Source organism: Puntigrus tetrazona, chromosome 6 (genome assembly GCF_018831695.1).
Source record: "Puntigrus tetrazona isolate hp1 chromosome 6, ASM1883169v1, whole genome shotgun sequence".
Lineage (NCBI taxonomy): Eukaryota > Metazoa > Chordata > Actinopteri > Cypriniformes > Cyprinidae > Puntigrus > Puntigrus tetrazona.
In genome coordinates, this window is record NC_056704.1 from 15,594,104 (window position 1) to 15,619,328 (window position 25,225).

Here is a 25,225-nt window from a genome sequence, read left to right on the forward strand (position 1 = left end):
TTTATCCAAACTGTTTATATCATTATTGTACTAAAATACTATCATTTGACCAAATTAAAATGAACTATATTATAATATTTGTCCACTTGTGACTTATTTCCAGGACCTTTCTTACCTTTTTCTTATTTTATAATCATATAAAACACACATCATCTTGTTTCTTTTCCTCAAATATTTATTCAAGTCAATTCACTGAAATAAAACGGTTGTTTTCATTTATAAAATACAAATGCAGGTGTACATTTTTATTTTTTATTTTATTTTTATTACTTTACATTTACAATTTTTTTCTGGTATGAAAAAAATTGTGTTAATAAACACTAATTCTGTTGCTTTTTAATGAATAATGTCATATTTAAAAAAACAAAACAAAAAAAAACGTTCAGTCTTTTACTGCAGTGCACGGTCCAGGATTTGATCGTCCTGTACTGGGTTGGGCATTGTGACTCTCAGCTGGTGCTGGTTCTCCATGGTACGTTGAATTGTCTCATAAGCATTAGCATTGCCAGACCAGCATCTCCGTGCCACCTAATGATATTACACATCAGTATTTATATATAACAGTATAATCAGTGTATATATCAACACACACAAGATACTTACCCCATTAGAGACATCCCAGTTCAGCATTAGTTTAGCTTTTTGCCCTGCTTCTTCAGAACCATCCAGAACCAATCCAAAACCACCATTTATCACTTCCCCCCTAAAAATAAAAATAAGGGTCATTAATAAATACGCTACTAATTACTAACTAAAAACGTATTTTATGGTGCATTTTGTTTTGTTTTTTTACTGGTGAACTTATCAGTAATAGCAAAATGCAACATATTGCAAGCCAATTAGTGAATTATAAGTACTTTCTAAAGTAATTTTCAACTATAAATAATCAAATTTCTCCTTGCCATCCAACTCCTCCTCCATTGTGCAAAGCAACCCATGTGGCACCACGGAATGCATCACCAACAAAGTTCTGCACTGCCATGTCTATAACAAATGTACAGACATATTATATACATAAATAATACTTTAGTATAATGAAATTCTGATTTTTTTTTTTTCATGATTTTTTTTTATTCTCTAAGCAGCTGTGTAATAAGCAAGATAATATATATTCGACAGTCTTTCAGAATGATGCAACACCCCTCCTGATCTCCTTATTAGGGTTATTTTATTATGCAATTTTACTTTACATTATCCCATACTCAATATAGATAGTATAAAGTGTATGTCTGTTTGTACCTGCACAGAAGGCCGAGCCATCATAAACATTGGAGGTTTCCCTGAAGGGGCTGTCTGTCCCGCTGACATCATGGTGGTCTCTACTGATAACTACCGGAGCCTGAGGGGGTAAAAACACAGTTGCACTAATGCAAATGTGTATTAATGAACCATAATTAAATGAGTAGTGTAGTATGCACACTTCAGTAGCTTTACCGAGACTCTGCCCTTAGCAATGGCTTGGTTTATAGCCAAGGCGATGGATACTCTTCCTCGCTGGTCCGAATAGAGAATACGGGCCTGCGAACCAACAACCTAAACACAGAACTCAGTCTTACAACCTAAACTCAACACACAACCTAAAAGATTAAGTGAAATGTTTAAAGTTTTAATCTTAAAGAAATTAATTAAAAAGTATGATTAAAATCATAACGGCAAGCCTATTATTGGATGGGGTTTTTTTTCAAATTCTTCGGCTGACTGTTACAATGGCTTCACTTGCTTTGGTGTTATGCTGAATCCACACCACTTGATGTCAGTATATGTTCAAAATTGTTGCACAAATAAATGAACATTGTGGTGATTTAGACTCGTACCATCTTGTGTTTTCCTGCTTCACGGATCCAGCGGATGTTGTCACTGTACTGCTGTCGGACACGTTCGGTTACTGTGGAACTTGTCTGTTCTAGTACAGCAGTGGCGATTGAGTCGGTCTCAGCCAGGTCAGCAGGGTCACCAGATGTACAGACCCAACGAAATGGCCCAAAACCCAGTGAAAAAATATCTCTACAGGAAGGATAAAAGATTAAAACTAGTCTGTAAGTGTGTAGTTAGCACATATATGTGTGTGTAAGCATGCGAATGGTCACTTACCCCATTATGTGTTGGACATATGAAGGATATTTAAACTCAGTAGCCTCCTCCTCCTTTCTTCTCTACCTCCGCACCTTGAAGAGACAGAAGAAGATGTTTACTGATGCCTTTTTTGTCTTCAAGAGATTTGTTTGAGGTTAACTATGCATACTTTTTAATGTTGAAAAGTTTTATTAGATGGCTCACTGGAAAACATAAAAGTGAGTGAATAATGGCATTTCACGTAAAAACAAAAAGGGGAAAAAACTCTTTTTCTCAGGATTATAAGATATAAATGTAAATTTTTTGACATAAAAACGTATGCATTTTTCTCTTGCATTGCATTTTTTGTCTTAATATACTGTTTACATCTCATTATTTCTGAATGATCTTCCTCTGAATTCCTGAGTTTACATCACAATTCTTTTTTTTTTTTTTGTTTCTGTCATGATATAAAAAGGTTCACTTTTTCACTTTTTAGATCTTAGAGCTTATATCTCACGATTCTTCACAGAATTAAAGTGACAAAATGAACAGAATTAATTAAATTTGTTTATACAAATTGTTTATATAAATTATATAAATAGGAATGGTAAGATTTAAAAGTTACAATTGCCCTTTTTTTTTCTGCGTCACAAATGAGCTTCTTTAAAAAATCTATATTGAGACAGTTTCACATCTCTCCTATCACTCTGTGGTCTTTCTTACTACATGAAATAATTCATAACTCATCCATTTATTTATTTGGTAAGTAGCCATGTAAGGTCAGCTGACTCTTTACTTGCCTGCTCTCTGGGCTTCTAACAGAAAAGCATTGCCGTAGTCCCAGAAGAACATCCCTGCATCAGACAATTTATTGATGGCAGCCACCTGCCTGCGAAGACTACACAACAGAGTTGAAGCATGTAGTTTTAAATATCTTTTAGTTATTTTTGTAACTCGGATAAAGGGATTTCTGTGTACCTTTCATGTACCAGGGTTTTGAAGCGCTCAGGGTCAGTGTTCATGAGCTGATTGGCTTGTCTGAAGGCAAGTTGCACTGGATAATATCCTCCACTGAATGGATTATGAAGTGATGTCTGATCAGAACCCAAATCAACCAACAACTCTCCTGTCTTCTTATAGTCCTGGTACAGGCACTCCTGAAAAATATAAATATAAAAATATAATTTACTAAAAATGAAAACTATTGCAAACTGAATATGAAGTACACAACTTACCAGAGATCCACAATGTTGCCATGGTATCCCAAACTCAAGGCCATCTTGGCCTTTCTAGCCTCCCTATAAGATCAAGCATAAGTTAAATATATGTCTGTGTGTTTCTATGTATATTTTCTTGCATACTGCACCTGATGCGTTGGATGCAGTGGCTCAGGTCACTAGTGATCTCCATCAACCAGCCCTGCTCATGCCTTTTCTTCAGTGGAGTTTCATCAACCTGTGGAGGTCAGTTATGACTTCTTCACACGTGAATCAATTTTTGGGCCTGAGAGTGTTTTGCAATTTAAACTGAAATTAGAGGAATCAGACTTGTCTCTCTCATAATAAATTCTCAAGGCAAAGTGTGGCGTGTTCACTTTATTTTTGAATTAACATTATTTTAAATATTTTATCTCAGTTTTTATTACTGATTGAGGGACAACTGTTTACAAATACATATGAAAACTGGAAGGGACCAAGGTAAAATCAAAATGTGCCCACTCTTATGGCCAGGAAAGGTGTGAATGCAAAACAAGTGGGTTCACATTTTGGTCCATTTAAAGTTGAGACTAGTTTTTAAAAGACACTTTTAAATGATGTCAAAATGGAACTGAAACAGATGTGAATATTACCCATCGATTGGTAATTAAATGAGTTTTTAACAAGAAACTGAATATACTGACTAGCTAGAAATATGTAATTATAGATTTTACTTGAACCATTATCTAACCTCTGCAATGACCCCAACACAGCCAGCAATGACCGCTGCCTTTGCTTGTGCTCCGCTCATGCCTCCCAGACCGGATGTCACAAACACACGACCTCTCAGGTCACCTGAACCCAAGTATCTCCGACCTGCATTGAGCACTGTCAACTATTTACAAAGAAAAATATTCATTTAGATCGTTTTCATTTAAACTGAATTTTTTGAATTAGATGCATTTGTTACCATGGTGCCGTGGACAATTCCCTGCGGGCCGATGTAGCAGTAACTTCCAGCAGTCATCTGCCCATACCTAACCATAAACACAAAGAAACACAGACCAGTTCTTCAGGGATGCATTATATTGATTAAAGCGGCAGTAAAAATATTTATAATGTATTTCACATAAATTAGGCCTGTATTTGGAACTTTCTATTCAAGAATTCAACTAATACATCACAGTTTTCACAAACATATTAAGCAGCACAACTGTTTTCAACATTAATAATAAAAAGAAATGTTTCTTAAGAACCGAATCAGTAATAATTTTAGATTTTTATAAAAATATATTTTTGTAATAATATTTGACAATACTGTTTTACTGCATTTTTGATCAAATAAATGCGGTCTTCATTATTAGAGACTAGTTAATAAGTATTGGTGAAATCTCACATTGTAATGCCCATAGCAAACATCTTCTCATATTCCTCTCTGGAAGAATAGTTTGGAATGACCTGAAACAAAGCAAGAAGAATAAGAGATGCACACATACAGGTGTTTGCCCGGTGAAGGTCTTTGACCGAAGCGCTGCTATTTTTACAGTTCACGAATAAAGGGAGATTAACAGTGTGCAGATCTTCTTTCTATTTTGTTTTTAATAACCCATACTCATGCATAAAGGTCCTTGTGTATCTTACCATGCCGTTTGTGATAACACAGCGAGGTGAAGAAGGAAGGCTGGGAAAAAGTCCCAATGGGTGCCCACTGTACATCACAAGGGTCTGCTCTTCAGTCATGGTGCTCAGATAGTGAAATACCAACCAGAACTACACATAAAAACACACACAGAAACACAGCATATATGAAAAAAAGGTGTATTATAGATGTATAAAACAGTACCTTACCGATGCACAAATCTGTAAAAATCTACCTGTGCCCAGTTGATGAACACCTGTCCGTTTCCTCCATATGTGACCAGCTCTTGTGGGAACTGTGAGCAGACAAGCATTCAAATGAGAGTGTATTTCAGAGACACATTACTTACAGAACTTAGGAAGGAAAAAGATCTATAGGTCTAAAAGAAGTGAATAAACCTCCTAGCCCTTTCTCTATTGTTATATATCACATGTAAAGACGTACCTGTGCTACAGCAGGATCCAGGTTGTTCATTATCATAAGCATGATGGAAGCAGCTTGTCTTGTTCTGCATGGGTACTGATCGATAGGATAGGCTCTATAACGCATACATACAGTCACAGATAAGATGTTAAACGCCACGGTTAAGACAACATATATTAATACAAGTGTCCACGTATTACTTATTTTGTACCTCATATGTAGCGTAGGACAGAAGCGGTACATGTAAATGTGTCCATACTGTCTGAGCTCCTGCACAAACTCTGTAGCCAGACTAGCATGCAGGTTAGGAGGAAAGTATCTCAAAGCATTCCTCAAAGCCAGCTAGAGAACCCTGAGACAGAGACCAACAACAGGAGCGTTCAGTAGAGATGAGTGATTGTGATGCAATCAAGTTACAAAATGTTTTGGTCTCTGTTCCACATTCCACATCACTGAGCATTCATTCCTTCTCTCTTACAAAATTCTCTAATGATTGACAGGGCTCACAGTGTGGAAATCACTGCTGATCACTGAGAAGAATTGGTTTTGCTTTTGAAACAGTAATACTGTGCATAATACATTAGAATTACATTCTTACAACGTTCTTGTTATTATAAATCAATGTTGAACAGTTTTGCTGCATAATAGTCGTGTATACCATTAAATATTTTTTCAGGTTTCTTTGTTCAGACAGGAATTACTTGAAATAGACTTTTAAAGAAAAAAACTTTATCATCACTTTTGACAAATTTAATGTTTTAAACTTGCTGAATAAAAGCATTCGTTTCATTTGCTTTTGAACAGTAGTGTATTTCAGGTCAACATTTCATATTTTCAGGCTGTAAATAGCCATCTCATTACACAACTATGTAAACTAATTCAAATTAAAGAGTCAATGTGTTTTTTCAAAATCAGGAAAATAAAAATATTTTTACTGAACAACTAAGTTATCATATCGCTTCTAAAGATTCATGCAAGTCAAATGCAAATGTTTTTTTTCCTTTTTTGGTCCCCATGCGCTGTTATTGTATGAAAGATAGCAGACTGGATATTCTCCAGATCTTTATTTATTTATCTATTAAATTTTCAATTGTATTAAATGAGTAAATAGATGTGTCAGAGATATATTAACCCACCCGTTCTTCCGCTGGGGTGAGGTTTGGAGTACGGACAGGTGCATGCGGTATGCTGGGGTCTCTGCCACGGTTTGGAGGAAGAGGATCAAGTGGTAATCCGGCACAGATCTCTTTTAGGGTCGACATCACTCCTGTATTCACAGATTATATATAAATATATGAAAACAACAGATATGCATTTAAAATACATCTCTGTAGGCAAAGGTTTACACTTACAAGTTCTCTCTGGATTGGTTTGTACTTCACAGGAAGAATTACAGAGGTTTATATAAACACTGCCCTGCTGACACTCTGTCCTCCTCCCTATCAATCCATTGGTCAGTTTACTTGGCTTTCCCTCCTGTGTCATCCAATAAGAAACTTCAGATATCTGTCAGGCAATCATTGAACAAGCTAAATATGATGTGGCACTCTCCCAAAAACATAAAAACAAATACCAGTTCAGAAACATCAATTTCATTTTTCTGACCAATCTAAAGCTCTCTGCTTTTTTTCACTGTATGCAAAATTGGCTGTAAAATATATATAATTCAAGAAACCTCATTCCTTAGCTCCCTTTTTAACAGATCTAATTTACATTTGTTAGTAGAGCCTTGACTGACAGAATTCGCTAGAAATTGGATTTTTTTCTTTTCACCCATTCTGTCAGCATTTGCTCAGCCTCGTGTCATTCCAAATCTGTATGACATTTAGTCTGTCCTGTGGAAAACAGATGTTAGACTATGTTTTGAATCAAAGCTTTTAATTAACTTTTTATGTAATCTCAAATGTTTGGACCCAACGTGAAAGATGATTCATTAGCCTTCCTTAAATTGCTTTGATACGGTTTGTACACAATTACATATATACTTAAATGGCCAAAAAAATAAAATAAAGTTGTTGAGTTTATAACTTTTATTCAAAATATCCTACGTTTTACACACAAATACTTGCACTCACTCAAGTACAATGTATGACATACATTAATCTTTGTAGACTTTAAATCACACACTTTCACACATCAATATGTAACAAAGTTACACTTGGATTAAGGTGACTGTATGAACAAAATAGAAAATATGAAAAAGGAGTAAAAGACAGACAGAACACAAAATGTTTAAATATGAAATTTTCAGAACACACTTTAAGTGAGAGAGTTCAACAAAAACCTATATTCTATATATGATTCCTTTTACTCAATGTCTTGCCATGTTTAAGATCACATTATATATTTCAGGATGTCATGTTGATTAAAAAAATATATATCCATTTAATCTTACTTTTTGCATTCATGTAGTGTCCCCGTTTCCTTTATGTCTCATTTTATATTAATATATTAAAGTAAAACAAAAAAGTGGAATAAGAAATTGGTTGTTCTCCAATTTTAACTAGCTACGGGCAGCTGTGAGGGCATATCATTTGTCTCAGTGGGCGGAGGGTCAGACTCTTTGCTTGAGTTGAAGTCAGAGATGGAAGGGGAGTCTTTTTGTTCTGCTTCAGATCCAGGATTGGCACTCTGAGGATTATCTTCTTGAGCAAAGACTTCAGGATGTTGACGAAAACACTCCTGCATGCTACTGAATTGCTCCAGACAGTCCGAACCCTTCACCTCTTCTTGACTAAAGTGGAAGCAGGTGAATGCAGTCTTAAACTGCTCTCCACAAACTCCACTTGCCATCCCTCCTAAACACGGACAGTCCCAATTTATCTTACCACCCGGCAAGATGAGACCTGAACACAAAGAGAAAGCGGGATGGACATAAAATGACGAAGTTACACAGTTTCATCTCAAAAAGGAAGTGCTTCTGTCCATATGTCACCTTTTTCTTCATACTCCTCATTTTCATCCTCCTCAACCAGTTTCACAGTGCTAGGAATTTCATGTTCTTCCTTGGTAACAAATATGACTCGGTCCTTCCCTGTAAAGAGTTAATGATGACAATTAATAGTTATCAAGTATGCAAGTAATTAATAACAACTCAAAAAGAAATACATCGGTTTATTTCATATTACTGTTATTAGCAATGTTATCAAAAATGGTTATTTTTGAAAAAGTTGTGGTAAACTACTTTCTAAGACAACAGTAACAGTATTCACAGTAACCTTGTTTTTTGATCTTTACATTTTTGTTTTGTTACATTGTTAATTTTTAAGTGTTACTTTGACGTTGTGTAATGTTTAAATGATTCTTGTCTATTTTGGTCAATGATGTATTATTCCTAGAAATGGACATTTCCAGTTTATCAATTTGTCACTTGCTGTAGCCCTTGACCATTTGGAACAATGTGGGTTAATAACACGGATCTATATATAATCTTCTCTACTGTAGATCAGTGAATAATACATATCAGCTTACTGAACATTCAAAAAATGCAAACATTTTGAGAGTTTTTCTTCTTCTTTTTTTTTTTGTTCATTTATTTTTTCAGTGTTGGAATCAGTAAAGACAACTCGCACATGTAATAGTATTCACCGAATTACAAGGTCATCGCTATCATCTAGTCTTATGGCAGGAATTAAGTTTCAGATCTTTACACTCTAATAGCCAACAGATAGCCAGTTATAGATATAGTTATTGATAGCATCAATCATTTTTAAAAATCCAGTTCAGGAATTGACTCTGAATTACCTTCATCGTTGACTGTAGTCATTTTTTTCTACAAAGAAATTATAAAGTAACGTTAAATGTAGCAGAACCAGATACAATGCAGTGCGTGTGCTGATTTTCCAGCGGTTTATCAATATTTTGCAGTATCAACTCAAAAGTTCCCTGTTGGCCAACAACAATCTCCCCGTCTATTTGTCCTACTGTCATTCATTTCTCTCTTGGTCATGCCGCTTTAAACCCACGTTATCAAATCAAATATCATGACGTCATGAACAGTAGACGAGGACCCCAAATGTGTGCCTCTCAGATTGCCTGTATGAAAATAATAAACCCACCGTTTTTTTACGCATCTGGAAAAATTGTAGTGTAAGTCTTTATGTTTTTATAGTGTTTATAGAGCTCAGGAAATTACTGTTTAAAATGAAAAGTGTAAACGACTTTATACTCATGAACACATTAACATTATGAACATCCCAGCAGGGCTTGAACTAATTGTACAACCGTTACAGCCAAGCCATTGTACTTGAATAAGGTATTTTCTTTATGAAATCATTTGCAGTAACTGCAGACACCTGCATAACAGCTCAAACTGTAAAAAGGAAGAAACTGAGCCAGGTTTACATTCACATGAAAAGATTTTTAACCCCTAATGTTAAGGTTACAGTAAGACATGTTCACAAATGAAACACATATTTCCCAAAACGAGTTTTTATTGAGAATGATCAGCCTTTGCTGAATATATTTGTTCGGAACATTTCTTTTTACTGTTCAAAAAAAAAAAAAAAAAAGATTTATTTTACATGGTTACACTGCATTAAATGTCATATATACAGACACCCAATGATACAGTAAAAAGGGCTTAATTTTGAAAGTAAACAGACTTTAGGTGTAACCAGTTCTGTCTGCCACTGAGCTCTCACTACAGACCAAGCACTTTCAACAACAGAAAATCCTTGAAACCTACTGTGAAAGATGTGTTCTGTACAAAAGGATTCCAGCGTAAATGAGCACACGCACACAAAAAAACCTAAAACAACACAAAAAACACGCCAATGGTGCCATACTGTTTGTTGCATTTCCCATTTTAATGTTGCCTTGTTTAGAACTGACGAGCCATTCTGCTGACCGATCTTTTGCCATAACTAAACCATCACAATTAAATACAGTATGAAGTGTTAGAGTGAGCATTTCAGCTATTATTGGAAAAATTAATGTCCATCAGACTGATATGACAAACTGAGACAAAAAAAACAAAACCCAGTTTGTGTGTGTGGAGTCAAACTTGGCAGTGTTGAGTCAATAACTCAACATTAACAATACTTTCTGGAAAATCCTTTTACCTGGCATAACTAGGATCAGACAAGAAAAACAAGGGATTCAGTGACATGGAGACAGAGGAAAGACAGACTGAGTAGGGAAAACTCCTTAATATTCCTAGCTAGAGCTCACAGAGTCCATCTTTACTGTCCAATCACTGAATTTTAGAAACGTTTTGCCACTTCTGACAAACAGGAGAGCATGCTCAGCTGGACTAGCGTTCTCCCAAGACAGCACTCGTGACAGACCATTTTTACATGTTTAAATCGCACCGAAATAAAAAATGACAACAATCATAAAAATAATAAAAGTGTTTCATAAGGTGTCAGCAAGTATGTGTGTGTTTTGTGAGTGTCCTTGTTTAGAAGAGGAGCGCTCCCATGCTGCCAACTTCACTCTGTTCCTTAACAAATATTTCAAAGTACTGATAGATAATGGTAACAGCCAATAGGATTCCTGTTCCAGAGCCGATGGCACCCAGGAAGTCAGCCATTACTGAAAGTCCTCCGATACACAGTCCACCAAATGCAGCTGCAGTGGGGATGTACCTGAACAACAAAAGAGAATGTGTGAGATTAATGTAGGTCCTGAAGAGCAAGTACTGGAAAAGCTAATGTGTTTGTAGCTCACCTGTTGAGTTCATGAACCATAGAGGTTTCTCTGTGTCCCCTCATCACCATCTGCTGTTCTTTCAGCTGCTTGGCCACCTAAAAGCACACATACAATCATTACAACTTCATATAAAATATCTAAAAACAACACTGATGAATGAACAAGAACTAGTAACGCACATCTTTGGCAGATGATCCAGAAACTTCAATCCAAGTCTTAGAAAAGAAGGCACAGGATCCCAGCATGAATACAATGTAGATCACTGCATGGACTGGGTCTTCAAGCACAGAACCAAATGACTCCGGAGGAGACAGATAGTAACACAGACCACCTACAGGGTATGCACGAGCCGGACCACCGGATGAGGTGTCCTACAATAACAACAAAAAAACATGCTATTAGGAATGTTTTCTGGTTTCTGGCTTGCATTCTACAAAACAATGTCTGGATTTAAACTTTAAGGAAGACATGGCACACAGCAACAGGCACTGGAGACACTTACAGACCAAGTCCCTAGTAGGTTGACCAGGAAATTTCCACTGAAACGAGTGGAGAGCATCTGAGAAATGACGTACAGGTTAGAAACCAGAGCAGACTGCAGGATGATGGGAATGTTGGAGGTGTAGAACAGCTTTATGGGATAGGTGTTGTACTGGCCACGCGGTAACGTGCAGACTTGATGGGCAGGTCGACTCTGAAGCCCTGTGCAAAACAATTTAAATCGGTTTTTAATTTCAACTTTAAAGTACTTGATTTAGTACACAGTCTTCTGGAGCAATTAACATTGACTTAAGCCGTTATTTCATCATCATCAAAAAAAAAAAAAAAAGACACAGACCTGGAAGTATATGACCACTGCAAAGACAAAGACTGTAGCGATGAGGTTCATGAGGTTGGGCAGGTTCTGTCTGTAGAAGGCTCTCTCAGAGCTCGTGCACTTTATCAGTGCGAGTGGCCAGCAGGTGGAACAGAGCAATAATAGCTCCTCAAACTCAGTACCTGTATGTACACAAACAAAATTCGGTCAACATTAAGTACAAAATATAGTTCTAAAGAAGATGCTGCATCCTGAGCACAAACCTCTTCCTGTGTTGACTGTGGTTGGGCTGAATGCCTTCCATACGATTGTCTCACAGATGTTGGTGGCGATGAAGAGAGAGATACCAGAGCCCAATCCGTAACCCTTCTGCAGCAACTCATCCAGCAGCAACACGATCAGACCGGCCACAAACAACTACAGGAAAAGCACGCAAATGTAACTATGTATCTTACCACCAAATACGCATGGATTAGTTGCCCCAAAAAACTCCAGAGTGTTGAGTGTGCATGGGCACTTACCTGAATGATGATCAGCAGACAGATGCCAGCACCCATCTCCGAAGGGTCTCCATACATTCCAGTCATGACATACACAATAGCCTGGCCAATGGTGATGATCATACCAAACACTGGGGGAAAATAAATAAACGGGCATCAACAACATTATAATCACGATAACTAATCCAAAACTACTTAATATTATATAGTTGCATGAAAATGCAATACATTAAAAACAACAACATAAAAAATACATAAAGATACATACATTTCTGGGCTCCATTGAAAAGCGCTCTATCTTTAGGTGTGTCTCCAACCTCAATGATTTTAGCTCCTGCCAGCAGCTGCATGATCAGACCAGAGGTCACAATGGGAGAGATACCCAACTCCATCAGAGTACCTGAAAAACAGTCATTAGTAAACTTTACAATGCACAGTGAATCAGTGCATTGTCAACATTTGAAGTGGATCAAAACCACTTGATGAACTTTTATGGATACACTTCAAACGTTGAATACTGTATATTACATGCTTGAATAAAACAGGTACACAAAAAAATTTAGATTACTGCAACATTGTAATATTTCAAATACAAAAACAGACTTACCTCTGTTGGACGCCAAGATGACTCTCATCCAGTAGAATGGATCTGCAGAGTCTGAAGACATGATCCCAAACAGTGGGATCTGAGAGAGGGAGACACATATAACATGAGCCCTTAACCTCAAGTTTATACACCGAGCATAACTGGAGCACTATAAATCACAGGCAAGTGCTGTTTTCATACATTAAAGGAATAGTTTGCCCAAAATGAAAATTACGACATAGTTTACTCACATCCTGTGTTAAAAATATAACCTAAATAACTGGCTTCCGGGAACGGCCAAATGCGAGTCAAATACATCAAGTCAGAGGTTAGATCATGTATAGGTTAGTTTTTTTAACGCAGTACTTGCAGACATATCCGATTTACAAAGCCTCAATATCATGGTCACCATCCATCAGCATTCCCAAGCCTGGAAGAGGCTTGGAGGCGAAATAAAATATAGAATAATTTTAGGTGTACTTCTTTTACAAATCAAACTTACCTGACAACAAACAAGAAAGATGAACAATGTAATGGCAGTCCATAGCACTTTTTCTCTGAATTGGATCTGAAAGACAAATACAGGTATGATTTGAAACTGTAGGTTTGTGTGTAAAGTAGTCACACAAAATATATTTTTAGTTTACAATGTTATACCTTTCTTTCTGGTTTCTGGATTTCTGGCAAAACCGCACAAAACGGTTTTATAACCTCCAAGAACTTTACTGAAAATAAATGAGCAGAAATGTTAAGAAGAAACGCTACATTCAGTGATCACAAATCAAACAAATTCACTTACAGAAGTATATCTACTAAATTACATATCTGCATTTTGCTTTATTACCTCAAAACAAGAAGAAAATTGTACTATATAAGTCCCAATAGCAGCAATTCAAATTTAAGACTGAAGAAAAATCCTTTTCCCCCAAATCCTGTGTTGAGCTACTTAGGACAACAGTAGCTAACCTAAAGCGTCGTCATCATTAAACCGTCAGGCTAAAACTCATATTTCCGACTTTTTACACAATGAAAATACTCCGTTACAGGACATAATAGTACACTCACTTTTCTGACTGTATATCATGCGAATTCATGAACTCGCCAAGCATCAAGTTAAAGACATAATTAGATCCAATCAACCAATATGCCTGTTTGCTAGCCTAATATTGGAATAACTTCCCTATAACGTAGTCTGCCAACGCAAGAAAATACAAAATAAGTTAATCTCCCAGTATTAGGTTTTAATTGTCTTAAGATAAATATCTTATGTAGTCGTTCACAACTTTGCAGTAGTACAAAGCATGCAGACGTGTTAAGAAAGTAGCTAACAGGCTAACGCTAGCTGCCCACAGCATTCAATCATAAGCCACCAGAAAAGCAAGGCAAACGTTAATTCTCATATGAAACACACAACCGATGACACAAAAAGAATCTAAAGAAGAACTGAATGCATTTCACTTGCAGTAAAGTGAAGACGTAAACATATATATAAAGTAAATAAATCTTACACCAGTCTCTCAGGTTGCAATCAAAGAAAGCTGTCTGGCTAGTATGCTAATAATGCTAACATAACTCTACTTTGATATAATAGCAGAATCTCATGGATTATCGTTTCAAAACACTTTACTCACTCGCCATGGTGACGGTCCCTGAAATCACGGTCACTATCTGAAGCCCCAGTGAGCTGTAAACGGATAGTTCAGCGCTGCCGGTGCGCTCCGCCACCCGGTGAAAGAGAAAGAGAGAAGCGAAAGAGCTAAAGGAGGAGAGCGCTTTAGAGACACGTCAACACTACACGGACTCACTACACGTCAGACGAACGGCGAGCAGCGATTGATCTTCCGTTTCGCGTTTTGTAATTTGATCAAGTGGTCAATGTGCGTCTCCACACTTCCTGCAAAGGTTTCCACTTCGATTTTATTGTGGTTATGTACAAACTAAAAATAAATAAATAAATTGAAAAAAGAAAATGTTGTAAATAGGTTTATTGCATTTCAAAGTATTATAATCACTAGACGCTCATTAAAAAAGTGCATTGTTGTAACTGGAAAGGGCTTCGCTTGAAATGAACAAAAATTAAATCGGGAACCCAAAACAATAAAACAAACACAATGTACTTCCGGGTAAAATAGGCTCGCGCTTTGATCTATTTCGATCGAATAGAATGATTTATTTGTGACGTTTGAATCATTTGTGTGGTCATTATTGCCCACTTTAGTTAGTTTAAAGTCAATATCTTCTCTAGTCGAGTTGATTATAGTAAAGCGGCAAGGACAAATTCCTTTTTCTTTTTTGACTGTCATTAGGTCTTGTTTTCAGCTGTTATCCTATTTTATTGACATTTGTGATAAAGTGCATGCTTCATTTAGCTATTCATTATCGTTACCTAATAATAGAAATAAATTACAAGAATAACCTTCAGTTAGTACTAGTTAATACGTAATTAGCTATAGAGTATATTGCTTAATATATATATTGCTTTCCTTAATTTCATAGGCCGAATTAAAAGAATTCGGAGTCATGGTATTTTTGTATGATATTACTTTAAATAAATTAAATTCCAATTAAACTAAACGAGAAACCTACTTTGGCCAGTGGGGTCATAAAACCATTAGTTACCGGAAAAAATAAATGAACATTTCCCTGTTCCACAGTTTTTCACTAACCAACAGAGGGCTCCAGGCATTTAGAAAATGAATGTTTGTCTAGTATTTAGTCATTACTCAAGGGTGCATTTTCACTTACTAAACATCACATTGCAAGAGTTCTGTTTTATTAAGAGATAATATTTACCCTTATAATTGATTTGAGGAGCATTTTACCCGTGTTATGCATTTGTTTCCCTCCTTCAGGTATGTTCATTACTGATAAACATAATATTTCAAGCTGTTACCTGTTAAATAAAATAAAAAAAAAAACCTCTAAACATTTAGCTCAGCTAAATTATATCATTATACAGCTGCTGACCATTCAGCTGATATCTGCAGAGGATCCAAACTCATTCTAAACCCATAGTTTGATAGGCCTGGATAACACTGAATACTTAACACACAACCTCATGTTGGGCAAATGTCCCTACAAAGAAAAGGATTTTATATATCTTTGGCCATCTTTGCTAGAAACGGTATATGTATGGTACAGAATATGGTACATTAAAATTAAATTTCTTCTGTAACAGATTATGTTTAATTTCTCACCTTGACCATTATGAAATACGTGGTCTCTTGTAAGTATTATTTGCTTTTATTGATTAATAGATGGGTTTGTGTGTGACTGGTGATGATATTTCAATGTGGAATTGATCCAAGAAATGTATGCTATGTGATTTAGCAAGGAAACATTGCTCTCTCACACACAGATGCGCAGGGTTTTGTCTATTTTTGGAAACAGCCACGAGGATTTCATCCACTGCAATTCTGCACACTGCTTTCTGGCTGCATTTTCCAAATAATACAGAGCTGCTGTACACACATACACAGACAGAAAGTGACTGCTGAACTGTGGACAGTTTTGTCCATTGAGAGTACATGCATGAACCTAATTTGCCCTTAGAGGACAACACATGCCAATGTATCTGCCATTACTGCATCCCTTTGCCTCTATCTTTTCCCTTTCACACACCAGACACATTCCAGATACTGACACATTAAATCACAGTGAAATTTAATTAACCTGCCAGACAATGTCAGATGTTATTTGTTCAGTCCTGCTGAAAGATGTTGTCATCAGTATAGTTTAAGCCTGAACTTCTGCACGGCGGGCAGGCGTTTGTGCTTTCTATGCATAACCTGCTTGTGTGTTACATGCATTTGGAGAGACCATGGATAATGAAAATGTTAAATGTGAGAGATTATTTGGGAGTACTGAGGACACTGTTAATATCAGGTCACTCTCATTCAGTATATGTGACAATATTTAAAATGTGTCAACAAAAACACTTAGATAAGCTGGTAAGCTGTTCTCTTTCAACCGGTAATTGACAGTCTTATCCATAAAACATTAGAATGAAAGCATGGCTTGTGTGTGAGACAATAAACTATCAACACTTACATAAGACATTGATTTGATGCCAGATTGTGCCCTATTTTCATCACAACACTTTATTCAACAGTTTTGAATATTTTTGTATTTTTGTTTTAGAGTCAAATAACCCTTCACTCCAATGGGACAGTTTACAAATGAATGCTGGTATGAATGATTTCCATAAAATTATATCAATTTACACAGATTTACATAAGCAAGTCTCACTGTCTCCCAAAGGAATGTGTTGTGTGTGTTGGTCACACCCTTTTCTTCTCCGTGGTGTGTGTGCTGTACAGAGAAGGAAAGGTGTGACCACTCTTGCTTTGCCAACATAACCCTATTATTCTCAGAAGGAGAATTTCCAGTTTGATTTCATCACACTCATACTGTCCTCGGTAAGGGGTGAGGTCATGGGAGTTGTGATGTCATATAATTAGTACCAATGATGACATTAGTGTCATGTGAGAAGCAGTTCTATAAGTAGGTAATAAGATCCTGTAAACACCTACGCACCTATACATATATTAATGCATACACACACAAACAAAGCAGATTCTGGAAAACAGTACTCGGTACTTAGTACTCAAGTACTCAGTGCACTCAATATCACATGTCAGCTATTGTTTTTATCATTTTTAATAGTGTCTACAATTCTGTTCTAAAGTGAAAAATGTCAGATAGCAAAAGATAAGTAATATGACCACAATTGTCTTTTGCCACCAATTCTACTCTGAAAATCACTCTGAGTAAACAGATTTGGATTATAGCAGATTATTCCACTTTATAGGCCGCAGCTGCCTCTGATGTCTTACATGACACACACACACACACACACACACACACACACACCAGTTTCACCAAGTGTAGGATGATTCATTAGGGGAAAACTTGAACACCACGCTGAGACTGTGAATTGTGTTAGTCACAAATCACAACTGTACGTCACAGTTTACTTTAAATAGTGTTGAACTTTGATGGAAGATGGAAAATTGCGCATTACTAAGCTATCAGGCCTCAACAAGCTCAATCTCAAACATACTATTTGCAGGGTAAAGTATAATAAAAATAAAATCAACATCAGACCATGGCAAAGTACTCTGTTTGTAAAGTAATATGCATATGTGCATTCTTTGCCATGTTGGATATGTACACTTTGCTCATAATATTTGTCAGCAGTTGAGTGAACTTTGACCAGTAGAACTGAATGTTCATTTCTGCCAGGTCAAAAAACTCTCTCTCTTGTTCTTTTCTGCTTTCTTTCTCATTGCCATCCATATATCTCTTTGTTTCCCTCCCACTTTATTCATCAATGTCATGTTATCATTCTATCTTTATGCCTTTTTATTCTTTTTATATTTTATATTACACTGTAGACGCGAGGCAATGAGCACCTGTCTGCCGTTGTGTTTTGGTTTAATCATTACCTCAGAGTGTCAGCTAAATGTACCATCACTGTGACTAAGAGCGTACATACTTTTTAATAAAAGTTTCTTATATAGAACAAGTTAAAAATACAACCTTATATGGGACACAGAAAATGGGACTGCATGGAAATGTAGCTAAATTAAAAATGCTTCAATGTTTCTGTGGCCTTGTTGATAAGGATGGACAAGCTAATTAATTATGTTATCAGATGATGACATGTTGTGTAAGCTTAGCGATAGCGCATAACAAGGTCCCAAAAGAATGGCTGCGAGAGGAAACAGCTGCATGTCTGACTCCACGTACAGCTCACATTTCGCCTAATGAGGTTTCATGATGTAAATGAAAGGAATAGTGCACTAAAATATTTTAAATAAAGTTTAATGTTTATAAAGCATCACGCAACACTTAAAATGAAAGTGTTGACTGCTGAAAGGCAGCAACGCCTTTACAGGAATAAATCACATTTTAAATATATTACAATAGAATGAAAAATAATAATAACTATATATTTATATAACTGGATTTATTGTATTTTTCCATATAAACTTCAAATAAAATCTTAAATAAAAATAAAGTATGCATCAGTGCTACTCTATGCATATCAGCCTTACATAACAGTGAAGATATGGCCTCTATCTTCTAGTGTCTTTGTGCATTTTTCAGCTTATGCCCCCAAAAAGATTTCTGGGTTTTTGGGACCTTCCACCTTTTCTCCAATCTCATTATGCATCTAGCAGAGATGGTTGCCATAGTAATTCATCATTACAAAACCCATGCTCACTGCAACAGATGAGGTAAGGGCATGTCATGGGAGCTGTAAACAGACGATATTCATGCAGACAGCACACAAATGTTTAAAAAAAGACTATAGATCCAACGTTAGTCAAGGCCAACATGTTATTATAACATAACGCCAGCAATTACAAGTACACTAAATTATACTCAAAGTGTGTAATAGCCACAAATCAAGACTGTAAAAAAGTATATACACGAATGTGCTATGAACTATGTTTTTAAGGCATTTTAAGTCATTTGAATAATCAGACATTTTCTTTCTCGAGGGAAAAATGTGGCAATCAACATGACTACTTTGGGCATTAACTTCCATCCAGCTTTGTTTAGATGACTCTTAAACAGCATTCCCATGTATACTTTCCATTTAAGTGTTTATTACCTGGTAAAATTTATACATTTCAAACCAATTGCCTCTTACAGAAAGCATCCGCATGCTGACCTGATTCAGAATGTGGCCATGGTATTTCCCACTTACAGAGTAGTTTTCCGGCATTTGGAATGTAATCCAGAGCTTTACTTGGGAATGTGAGTGTTAAAACAGCTGAGGCAGTCACAGACTGCGCCAAGGACAAGAGAGAGGGCAACATATGCAGTGAATGACCCGTAAAACACAATACATACTAACACATTATTCCACGTCCACACACAACATCCTTACTTAAGAGAGGCCACGAGGGAACACCAAACAAGCCACTACAGTCTTAATGTACGCAGCTCTAACGTACAATACAACCCAAATAATCCGCCGGACTCCTGCTGCAAATGCACTCACAAATAACAGGCTTAGAGAGTGCTTGCGAAAGCTTTTTAGTGAAAGGTTTAGCAAATCCATAATATGCCTGCTGGGGCTCAGCCAAAGCAGTGGTGAGCTGTACATCTGGTGTCCGAGCTGGGCCCTATGACAAATGAAAGCGATGTTGCTTATTTTTAGTTTAGAAAGGCTTTTCGCTGCATTATATCTTGTATCAAAAGCATACAGTCTGCATTTGAACTATGCACACTGACCAGGCTCTGAACCTACTGTACAAGTATACACTGCTGTATACACATTAGTAGCCATAGACTTGGACTGAATTTAATCTGCCAAACAAACTTTAACTTTAATCAGTCAAACAAACATATGTCGCTTAACTGGAGTGCTAATATTAGTTGACTGTTGGTGCTTGTTGTTGTGTCAAAGCAGTAAGCCTAATGTTAAAGAGGACATGTCATACTTGTGCTATAATCTCAAACACACAGAGAAATAACAAAATTTACTACAACAAAACAAATTTCTTTTATTTTGTTTCATATTGTCAAAAACAGAGAAAAACATGACATAAAATCATTTCTCTACCTATATCACTTACATCATATGGTAGAACTAGGGATGGAATGTCACATTTCCATTCACATTTAATAGAAATATTTGTATAAATAAATAGGTTTCTCTTTAAAGTCTCTGGAGGTGAGGATTCTAAACTTCAGCAGATGGCTATGGAATGAAGAGGAGGCCATGTGAATGAAATATATTAAAATGTCCAGGAGAAAAGTCCTTAATGACTCAGGAACGTGGAAAGGATTTTATAAATTCCCTTTTCACACACCCATCATTCCTACAAGAGCAAAAGTCTCTTCCCTTGAGTCCTGCTTAGTTTTTTTTAAAGCACCTTCATGTATGTTGCTTGAAGTTGCTTGTCATATGAATTTATGATTGTGCTACCATTGCTACAAACCCACCTCTTTTTAAAAGGTGTGTACAACATCATATTTTGCAAATGTCTTTTTATCTAACGTCATCACTTACTGCAAGCATCAGCTTATTTCCCTTATCTTTCATAGATGAAGAGAATGAATGAAGAGACACGAGCAGATGAGATGTCACAGAAGCTCATCTACCGTCGTCCATCTGCGATTCAGGGTGAGCAGAAACAACAGGCATGGAGCAGGATTCACACTTCGCCACCTCAGTGAGAAATTACAAAAGAGTTCAGTCCCTTCAGCCCGGAGGGTTTCTGGGAATTCAGGATTTTCCTTTGACCCTCTCCTGTGTAAATCCGCTCTCTGCTAGGGCTATGAAAGAGCATAGCAGGACGAGCTAAGCGTGAACTTTAAGCCCTGATGGCATGGTCAGGATGCCCACGGTAAGCTCTTGGCATGGCAAATGCACGGTAAGATGTCGCTGACAAGCGTTTAGTCGTTGCTGTGCTCTGAAGCTGTGACAGAATGCTGATGAGATTCTGCAGGCCGGCGATGTGGCGCTGTCTCCGCCTTCGTGAACGATGCCGTCCTCTCCATAATCACGACACGTGGTGTGGTAAAATCGATCATTCGGACATCCACCATTGTGTGAAGTGCTGCTGGAGTGATCGCGGCGCCCTCCGCAGGCTCCATCCTCATCGCCGTCGTCCTCATCTTCTCGTAATCATCCTCCTCATCTTCCTCCTCCTCCACGAGAGGCCGGGATCTAGATGGGGCAGGCGGTGGGGCCCCGCCGTAGATGATGAGAAGAGAGGAGGAGAAGAAACGAGCAGCTCTCGCAAGCCTCCAGCACCGCTCTCATCTCTCTCTCAGTCTTTGCAGCACCGGGGTCAGAAGTTCTCTGCGCAGAATCTCGGCCGTCACTGAAGAACTGGCACAGAGCCTCTTTAAACCCGGCCAGACTCAGCTTACGCCCGTGATACTTGTTCATGAATATCAGCTGCCCTGTAGCACTGTGATACATCTAGTAGGAGAAATATGATCGGTATTAGACTTAGGACTGTACCAATCACTAAAACAACATATCCGCTTATAGAATGTGCATGTATGTATGCTATTCAGAGGAGTTTACCTGCATGCCACAGAGGCGCATACTCAATAGAGAGGAAGTGCTTTGCTGGCATTTGCGAATCTGATTTGCTTTCTTCTCCTCAGAGGCATCATCCCCATGCTGGCGTGTTCCCATCTTCAGATCGAGGACGCATGGAACCGGTACCGCCATGTTAGATTCTCCAGCAGAATAAATTCTATGAGGGGTCATGGGTCAATGAGACAAACTACAAAGTTGCACATCTAATTGTATATATGAGCTTACATGTTTTACAAATTATTATACAGTGGTAATTTGTTAGCGTGTCCACTCGTTAGAAAGGATACTGTGCTGGTTTCTGTGTTTGGAGTTCTCCTTCATCCTCTGTAGGTGCTGCTGGTGACACTGCAGACTCCAAGGGTTGTGTTTGATCTGAGGAACCACGTTTCCTTTCTCCAGACTGTAAGTGACAAAACCTCTTCCTGCCTTATCATCCCGATTACTGCAGATCAAAGGAGAAAAGGTTAACAAATTACTATCATTGTGCGCATGTGAGAAATGCCAACTATTGAATTACATGAGAAGGATGTACACATCACTGATCAAAAAGTCTGAGAGTCTGTAAAATTTCATGTTTTTTTATCTATTTATCTATCTATTTTATCTTTTGTTTAAAAAATTACAGTAAAAATTCAAAACAAATATTTTGTAGCCAAACTGTGGCTGTTCATTTACAGAACATTTATTCAAAACATTTTGTATTAAAAGGTCTATATATGGGGTATATATAAATTTTGAATTAAAAAGTATTAACTTATTAACTATTAAGTAACTAAATTATATTGACCCTCTATACTATTGACTAGTAGTTAACAATTAACAATGTGCCCTCCCATACCTTTTGCCCTTCTCATCTTTGCGGCTCTGTCTGGCTCTCTCATTCTCTGGTAGTAGGCCTGATGGTTTCTTTTTCCCCACTTAACAAGCTTATTCTTGGGCTCGCCATCAGCAGAGGGGCTCTTTGTTTTTCAAGTCAGCTGGATCGCTGTGGAGCGGGTGCGCTATCAAACACAGGTTCCCCTCTTCATCTTCCTCAAACTCACAGACACACACCTAAAGAGAGAAACACGAGGAAAGAAAGAAAGAGAAAGAGAGAGACAGATGAGTACACTGGACGTTGTATTGATGCATATACAACATATAGTTCAGATATGATGAATCATACATGATGATTATAAAATGTAGCTCTTACCCACTTCGGCTAAACCTGTATTATAACAAACATACAACATAAAAGAAAAGCAGAGGTTGAGAAGAGAAATGGAATTGTGAAGATGGGGAATATTCAACACTGTGTCGTGTAAATGTGAGACTGTGGAAGAAGTGCTTTGCATGCCTTCTAATGCTAAGCCCAGAAAAAGACGCACAAAAACACAGGAGGCAAGAAGGTACAAATCAATTAGCTCTTTTATTACCACTCATTGGAGCAAACCATATGCAATATTCCCACATCAGATATCGAATACAAGACAGCATTTGACAACTTTACAGTCTGAGCTTTACAGAAACGGCATCGCTGAAATTTACAGACAGCAACCATTTGGAAAACTGCTTACATTCAGAATACAAATCAATACAAGAACATACATAGCAAAAAATATACATATACACAAGCAGCAAGTGGCCCAAGACATGATTTATGGTGGTATCTCATGATAACCATAGATGGACCTAAACATCACAAAGGGCTTATGGGTAGTTAAGTGGGGTAGGGGGTAAAGACAGAGAAGGAAAGAGAACAGCAAAACCCTTTCAATACTGAAATCAGCATTAAAACATACATTTCATGTTTCAAACATACAAGCTTTAACCTGTTTGTAATGGTTTTGTTTAAGCATGTATGTGTGAGGCGTGGGCACTGGGACCCTGCAGCCACTCAATCCCTCTGCAGTCATGGTAGAACAGCAGACATCAACAGCAGTGATGTCACGTCTCCCACACCAACGCTCATACACACTTTGGCTTATACGTGCTGAGTCAGAGAACATGAGTGGTTAGTCTCTTTCAGTGTGTCGGGCTTGAAGGCGAGTAAGAAAAAACACAGATGAGTCCTCATGTTTGTGTAAGAGACAAACATCTTAGAATGTAAGTATTGTAAGTATGCAAAAGCATGTGAGTGTGGTCTGCATTCTTTCCTATATGTCACATCCTCTCCTGCCTGACAGCTTTTTTTTAGTCCTACACCTTTGCCCTGGTCAAAGACACATGCCAAATACACTGCGGCAGATGCCACTGTGTTTAAATATATCAGACTAAAAAGAACTGAACATGATATTCCATCTGATGCCAGGAATATAAATCTGTGAGCGTCTAAAAGTGTTATGAGTATAAGAATATACATGTGTCTTAAAACTAAGGATATATGCAATGTATGTATCTATGTGTATTTCTATCCATCTCAATTTCTTTTTGATGTACCTATCTATCGCAATCTAAAATGTCATTTAAAAATGGTCATCCACTCAGTTGCTTCACATGAAAGTGTGTGTGGCCTTATTATAGGAGTCACGTTGCACTGAAGGAGAATAAGTCAGTGTAACTTATCCATATAAATTCTTTCAACAATTACTGCAAAGCACTCAGTATTCAATTCTCATAAATAGATAGTGTGAAAAGAAAGTGAGAGAGAGGAAGGAAGACATATCACACACAACAGCACACAAATAAATAAGTGGCTGATTGGTTTTAATGGTCATGTTCTGTTAAGTGTCCACTTACCTTTGTACTGTGGCGTGAATTTGCAGATCTCAGGTGCACAGGCTCTTGTAAAACTGGTGTTCTGGGTATTAGTGGTTTACAGATGGTCTGTTCCTCAAACTGCAGTACACAAGAGTGGCCGACTGATGATGGACAAACGGTTCCAACATCACTCCCTCCTTTCTTACTTCTCCTTCCCTGGGTATCTACACCCTCCATCAGCGCTTCTAAAGCCGGACTCATCTTCTGTACACATCCGTCTCTCCCAGGCTGATCTATTGCTTTCTGTTTGTCTGTCTGTATTCTCCTCCTCTGTTGTTCCTGTTTCCTTGGTGGCAGTTCAGGCAATACCAAAAGGCTGAGAAAACCAAAGAAAAGAAATATATTCTGTATCTTCCTGTTAAAGGAATACGGAAATAGTAATCAGAAGGAGTTATATTATAAAATGTTATTTTTTCTAAGTGCAGTAGCAAGGCTATTTAACACCGTTGACAGACTGTGAGACTGTATCTATCTCATGTCTCTGCTGTGAACTGAGAGATCTGACTCTAAGCAGGCAGGAAAAATATCACAACAGGTCACATGTT

At 37.4% G+C, this 25,225-nt stretch overlaps 2 protein-coding genes and 2 pseudogenes across 2 annotated transcripts; all 4 read right to left on the reverse strand.

Annotated features, from left to right (window-relative positions):
• Positions 1 to 259: 259 nt before the first annotated feature.
• LOC122346414 (urocanate hydratase-like) lies at positions 260 to 6,743 on the reverse strand. The gene is given in 21 exon segments (XM_043241018.1): positions 260 to 528; positions 604 to 703; positions 903 to 984; positions 1,240 to 1,339; positions 1,435 to 1,533; positions 1,815 to 2,004; positions 2,092 to 2,135; positions 2,137 to 2,165; positions 2,856 to 2,953; positions 3,034 to 3,209; positions 3,287 to 3,353; positions 3,422 to 3,510; positions 4,003 to 4,146; positions 4,222 to 4,288; positions 4,648 to 4,709; positions 4,893 to 5,021; positions 5,126 to 5,185; positions 5,335 to 5,428; positions 5,525 to 5,655; positions 6,450 to 6,580; positions 6,666 to 6,743. Coding segments are annotated over 20 exon segments (2,025 nt in total). The 5' UTR covers positions 6,576 to 6,580; positions 6,666 to 6,743; the 3' UTR covers positions 260 to 390.
• A 585-nt stretch (positions 6,744 to 7,328) lies between these two features.
• LOC122346598 (mitochondrial intermembrane space import and assembly protein 40-A-like) lies at positions 7,329 to 9,345 on the reverse strand. The gene is made up of 3 exons (XM_043241327.1): positions 9,058 to 9,345; positions 8,249 to 8,347; positions 7,329 to 8,159 (listed from the first exon to the last, which is right to left on the reverse strand). Exons 1-3 carry the CDS (start codon positions 9,077 to 9,079, stop codon positions 7,813 to 7,815), a joined length of 468 nt encoding a protein of 155 aa, XP_043097262.1. The 5' UTR covers positions 9,080 to 9,345; the 3' UTR covers positions 7,329 to 7,812.
• Positions 9,346 to 10,100: 755 nt separating this feature from the next.
• Positions 10,101 to 14,580, reverse strand: LOC122347341 (annotated as a pseudogene).
• A 6,621-nt stretch (positions 14,581 to 21,201) lies between these two features.
• LOC122346864 lies at positions 21,202 to 24,894 on the reverse strand (annotated as a pseudogene).
• Positions 24,895 to 25,225: the final 331 nt, after the last annotated feature.